At 38.2% G+C, this 6,446-nt stretch overlaps 1 protein-coding gene across 1 annotated transcript; it reads right to left on the bottom strand.

Moving 5' to 3' along the window:
• Positions 1–1,960: 1,960 nt before the first annotated feature.
• Positions 1,961–5,486, bottom strand: LOC110872718. The gene is made up of 4 exons (XM_022121580.2): positions 4,832–5,486; positions 4,624–4,739; positions 3,172–3,415; positions 1,961–3,071 (listed from the first exon to the last, which is right to left on the bottom strand). The coding sequence occupies exons 1-4, from the start codon at positions 5,186–5,188 to the stop codon at positions 2,184–2,186; spliced, it is 1,605 nt and encodes a 534-aa protein (XP_021977272.1). The 5' UTR covers positions 5,189–5,486; the 3' UTR covers positions 1,961–2,183.
• Between the last annotated feature and the right edge of the window lie 960 nt (positions 5,487–6,446).

Here is a 6,446-nt window from a genome sequence, read left to right as displayed (position 1 = left end):
TATATGCAAACATATGTTATATGGTATTCGCCAGGAAATCTACTTAAACACCAATGAATACATCTGTTCACTAACACATGCAATATATAATCATACTGATACTTATATAACTAACACCCTAACATAAAACCACATGGTACTCATTATATTGTATAGTCAACGGTGAATACAAGTAAACACCATAGTGTAAACAACAATGAATACATTATGTGAATAAAAAAAGCCATAACTGAAATTGATTAAAGAGGTAGTCAACGCAGATTTATTGATTTAAATGAAGAAAGGAATGGGAATCACATAGAGAATTGAAGGTGGGAAGCCAGAACCTACACATTCGACATAATCATATCATACCCAAATATTTCCTCTAATCTCCTTTTCTACCTGGGCCTTAAACTAACCTGAATATGGGCCGCCTTGTTGGTTCTCTTAGGGGCTGTTTGGTAGCCTATTAATGACCATTCAGATGCTACCTCTTAATGGTTTAAAACCTCTGAATGAATAAGAGGTAACCTCAAGTCTGAATGGTTAAGAGGTAACCTCTGAATGGTAAATCATCATATGTCACATTCTTCTATCTTCTCATTGGTAAAATTCTAAATGATTCCATTAAGAGGTAGCCTCTTAATGACCATTCAGAGGCTACCAAACAGCCCATTACTCACTAGTTGAGTGTAAGAGATATTAGTTGGGCTACACTTGAGTTCATATTTTTTTTTTTTTTGAACGGCCAACAAATCAATCCCGAGCACTCTCGGGGCACTCACTGGAGAAACGAAGTACTCCGAGAGTAACCCGAGTGGTCCACCACCAATTCCGGAGAAAACCCGGTAACCCACCCGCCCGTAGGCACGCCGGTAAATTAACAGTAAAACCCGTTTGGCTCAAGAATCGAACCCAGGTTTCCCTGGGTCTCCTATCACTGCCCAGCAGTGTCTCACTCCTTTTTTTGCACCAAATGAGAATTGAACTTGAGTCTTCAAAGAAAAACTCAAGTCCTCCTACCATTTGAGCTAGAGGTCATTGGCAACTAAGGGGCTGTTTGGTAGGCTCTTAATGACCATTCAGATGATACCTCTTAATAGTTTAAAACCTCTGAATGAATAAGAGGTAACCTCAAGTCTGAATGGTTAAGAGGTAACCTTTGAATGGTAAATCATTACATGTCACATTCTTCTATATTCTCATTGGTAAAATTCTTAATGGTTTCATTAAGAGGTAGCCTCTTAATGACCATTCAGAGGCTATCAAACAGCCCCAAGACACCGAAATTATATATATTATATATTAGAATTATCAACTTTGGTGAATAGTAATTTTGATTTTTTTTTTTATATTTATTATACATTACAATTATGAATTACCCACTTTAGTGAATAGTAACTTTGATTTTTTTTTATTTTATATTTTTAGTTTCAATCACACATTATATTACAAATAATATCCGTTTTTAACCTTATAGGCTTATAGCTTATAACTCAATCAGTACCAATCAACAACATCAGTACCGGTACTGATATCGGTGCTATCAGAATCATTATTGGCATTCGGCTTTATGATTTTCAGTCGATGTAAAATATGACTTTATTTTTTGAGTTACACCATACGTATTACGTAATAAAACCATTGTAAATATTAATATACCGACTCGGTTTGTCATTTTGTTTTGAACACAACTCTTTTTTCAAATAAATTTATATCGTAATGTCAAGAAAAAAACTGAACGCAACCACGTATCACTAGTTTAATCTACACGGGTGCTGGTACCATACCGGTGCCGACTATTATAGCTTTCAATCGATGTAAAATAAGTGTCAATATCTTTTTGCACATATCACGACTTTAGTTTTTAGGTTTTCTCTTTCGGTTACTATAGCAAATGTTGGTACCATATTAAACCAAATCAATAATGGCCGAATTTCTACCGCAACGCGCGAGATTATCTACTAGTTACACTCTATTTATCAATGAATACATGCATTCATCATTCAATGCAATATTAGAAACCGTAGTGCATTCGATGAATACGGGATATTCCCTATATTCAACTGCTTGTTGTGTTAAGTGAGTAGTAGTTTGTACTTTGAATTGTTTACGAGCATCATCACTCTAGAAAGGTAAGATAACTTCCACATCTAATTACAACACACACACATATATGCACCAAAAACATACATCCAGAATCAAAACTCACTCTCTTCACTCGAATCATCCTTATTCAAACCCGTACCACTACTCTCACCTTGCTCAATACACCTCATGATGCCTGCCGAAACCAAACCCATGCCATCACTCTCGGCCACAACCGATGGAAACTGACCAGACCCGCTTATCAGGACCCGTAGCGTATCCCTGGCACTCTTCTCGGACTCCGTGCTTTCTTGGATCAACGGAGGAATGCTTACACTTATAGCAGGCCCACTGTTCACCAGGTAAGCTTGACCAGACGAACAGAAATTCATTACCGGAAGGTGAACTATCGGGTCACACATGAGCGGGGTGAACACCGGGATCTGCTGTGAAGAAGCCGACATAGACAAGGGTAGAAATGGGATTTCAGACAGATTTGGAGACGGCTTTGGAAGCAGTGACGAAAGAGGCGGTAATGTGAATGAATCAGTTTGTAGAGTCGAAACCGAAACCGAAACAACAGGTGGACACCAACAGTAATATGGAGAAGATATTTGAGGGAGTGAGATTGATGACGGTATGGGTAACGATGGGAACAAGCAAGTTCCAGAGGAAGAATCTAGAACCTTCCGCTTTCCATGGTTTGAAGTAGACGGACAAGAAACGGGATGCTTTTCAGAAGTTTCGATACGAACCGCATCCGCCCTTCGCCTCAACTTGAAAGAACTGGGTCTTGGACTCAGGACGACTTGAAAGTTGCAGGTTCGGGGTCGTGAAGGCTTTGTTAACAAGTATTGAGATTGTGAGGTTTGACCATCTTCAGAAGTGGTATTTGAACCGAGAAAATTAGCTCGAAGATGACGTACGAAACGTTCAAGACGAGAATCACTAATCCCAGACAGTTCAGCAAGGGAAGGCTTCCGCTCGAGTAAATCTTTCATCTAGAATTACAAGATAACACATCATCATGACATCATCTGATTGTTTTATATGCATAACTCATAAGCATACACTTTATTCACTAGTTAACGTAAGAGATACCTTTTCAAGCAATTCATTACCGAGAAGGCGGGACTTCTCAGAGCACCAAAAGTAGAAAGGGTCCTTATTGGGGATTCTAACAGCGAAAGATCGGCCAGAGCTATCTGTCGGGATTGCCTCAATTTTGACAGATGAGCAATCTGATATGGTTCTTAAAATTGATAGCGTCTCTGTATACCCATCATCCGATAGAAATGATATGCACAAATCCGAAGTTGGCAAGAGGGAAATTACTAGGTTACCCCTGTCATATTATATATGAATACATGAACCTAATCAGATACTAATAAGCAAAACAATCTCATATTATATATGAATTAAGGGTAATATAAAATTATAAATATTGAAGTAAAGAATGCAGACCAATAAGCATCATCAAAGCCATTTCCATACTGGTCAATAATCAGGGTCAAGTTTTTCTGTGTACCCATGTGGTGTTTGAGCATATTTCTAATTGTGTTCGTTCTTTGGGGTCAAGTTCTATTTAGAAAACTGTAATTTCAAAAGTAACATTTAAAATATTGACGCAAAGTATATTCCATTTACATGCAATTAACCCTTTTTAAATTTGTCTACTAGTTCAGAGGGACACAAGAGTGGGAATACACAAATTCAAAAGAAGATGAAATTCACAAGTTGCAGGACAAGAAGCAAATGGGAAAACAAGAATAAACTTAAGCTTGTGTTAAAAATTAGAAGAAAAAAAAACGGTGCTACAAGCTGTTTTTTTCTAATAGTTTGGTTTAGTATAGAAACAATAAGTAAAAGTGATAGCATGATAAGACTTGCGTTATAATGTGCATTTTTTTTTCTAAAAGCAAGGCTACCCGAGGAGCTGAAGCTGTCGGGAAAGGTTTGGACTTTTAGTGTGTTTTATCTTACAAATAATACACAACCATAAAATAGATTTTCTTTCATTTATTTATTTCACATGTGTCTACACACATGTAAATGCATCCACGTATCCTTTGGGAACCATATATCACACATCCATATCTTCGTAACATTGATCGGTAGATAGGGTCACGTGCTTGGTGCTAGTTAATTACTTCAATTAACAACATTGAGTTACACTCAGCAATGACTTGATTCGTCTATATATTAAGAGGGATAACTACTAGCCTACCACCAAATCCATTATATCTCAAGATACTCAAGTGATCTCATGTTATCCACGTTAATTAAACTCATAGTCTTACATTCAACAAGAACTTGACGTTTACCTATCAGATTAACCCCTTCCTAACTGAGTACTATGTCTATAAATTAAAAACCATACTCACACTCATATAGATAGATGACTACTATCTCAAGATCATATATGCAAGGAGAAATCTGGTACACCTATGCTACCCCTGTACCCATTAATATAGCAGTGATCACATTCGTACCCATTAAGCAATGAGCAAACATATATGCATCTATAGACAACTTAAAACAAGAAACAACTACCTTGCATTGGTTGGAGTAAAAAGAGTCCCTTGTTTCTTAACCTTTCCAACACGAACAGACGCGAGAGGAATACACAAACACCTTGCGAGCAAACCGACTTCCGACGGCTCAAAATGCTGTCAGCCAAACCAAATTACAGAATACGCATTAGTAGATCAAACCTAAGCACAATTTTAACAATTCAACCAACATAACTAATAACTAATACCTGACTTAAATGCGACAACAATCGATCTTCAGCACCACTAGAAGCATTAACCTTAAGCAATGGCTTCAACCTCTCATCAGCACGACACGCGCCCATCACGTGCACATCGAGCGCTAGTAGCCACCGCATAACCGTGCCTTGTTGCGTGTTTCGTTGCATCAACAGATCACTATCGCGGTCTCCTTCACCGACAAGCAAATCCGTCAACCGATCAGCAAATCCGGCGTCGTTTCCGTTCGTCGGAGCATCCTCACTGGCACCGGTGGATACCGGTGACGAATCATCGTTCGATTGCTGTTGTTCATGTTCATCCACCTCTCGATCACTCACAGATTGTTGTTTTCCAGAATTGTTCATATTAATCGATTATAACACAAATTGTTTATAGAAATTATAGGTTTCTTTACAGGTTGAACCAATTGAATCTGAATGATGATCGGAAACCCTAGCTGCAAGTATTATACAGAGATTTTCGAATTGAATTGAATCGATTGGTTGATTGATTGTTTGGTAGGGGAAAACGAAGATCTAGTGGAGTGATTTGATCTGATAAGATCTGCACAACGTAAATTGGTTGAGACGCAAATGTAGAAACACGCGAAAGAACGCACGCACGGGGGCCACTGAGAATGAGGTAACGGATTTGAAAAAAATGATTAATGTGATTTGAGAGGGTGGTTTGGAGTCCGGGTCCAACGGTGGGAGTGGGACACACACGTTGACGATTGGGTAAAATCGGCTTACACTTTTGCCTGCCTTTTTTTTTTTGGTTAAAAAGAGAAGGCTATAAGTGGTAATCATGACCACTCTTCAAAGTTCAAAGGATAAATTGTTTTAGGTGAAAATAAATTGTGAGTTCAAATTAGTTAACAGGTTAGTTAGGATGTTTTAACTTAACAGGGTTCAAATGAGTTATAAGCAAATATTATCATCGTTTGTTTTTACCATCTTATCTATCGTCGTCGCCACCACCCCCAACACACCCATGCCACCTCTACCATAACCACTGTCGCCTCTATCTCCACCACCACTACCACCGCCGACACCCTCGGCATCATCTGGTAGTAATCTCATATTCACTGTCGCCACCAATAACTATAAAAAAAATACACCAGGTGAATATATTTTTGTATATTTTCCTAGTAGGACTAATTTTAACATGACTCTATTTAAGTTAGACCCTGTTTTGATCAGAGCCATATTGATACATTTTTAAAACGACACATATTGACTGGACTCATTTTCCTTAAAGCCCATATTGACTTGACCATGTTTTGACCCGTCATCTAAACACCCCGACCCATCCAATATACTACACTTAAAAAACTCACATTTAAATAACACTATACCTTATTACATAGTTAAATGGAACAGCTGGATACCTAAGAAAGTTGGATTGGTGGCTTGGCGAGCTCAAAAAGAAAGGCTACCAACCCGAGTTGCACTGTCCAGAAGAGGTGTTGTGATTTAGTCTTTGAATTGCGTTTTGTGTGGTGAGTGTAGAGAAACTAGCTATCATCTTCTGGTCTCATGTGGTTTCACTCAAATCGTATGGCAAGTAGTGTACTAGTGGTGTAAAATGCAGCCGATAATTGCCTTTAGTATCAAGGATATT

Source organism: Helianthus annuus, chromosome 8 (genome assembly GCF_002127325.2).
Source record: "Helianthus annuus cultivar XRQ/B chromosome 8, HanXRQr2.0-SUNRISE, whole genome shotgun sequence".
In the NCBI taxonomy this organism is placed as follows: domain Eukaryota; kingdom Viridiplantae; phylum Streptophyta; class Magnoliopsida; order Asterales; family Asteraceae; genus Helianthus; species Helianthus annuus.
Note: the sequence above shows the minus strand (reverse complement) of the source record. Positions and strands in the feature narration are given on the sequence as shown.

Coding starts and splice junctions, on each gene's coding strand:
- LOC110872718 (XM_022121580.2), bottom strand. CDS start 5,188: ATGAACAATTCTGGAAAACAACAATCTGTGAGTGATCGAGAGGTGGAT. Junction 3,416..4,623: donor TTTACTCCAACCAATGCAAG/GTAGTTGTTTCT, acceptor ATAATATGACAG/GGGTAACCTAGTAATTTCCC. Junction 3,072..3,171: donor GTAATGAATTGCTTGAAAAG/GTATCTCTTACG, acceptor TTGTAATTCTAG/ATGAAAGATTTACTCGAGCG.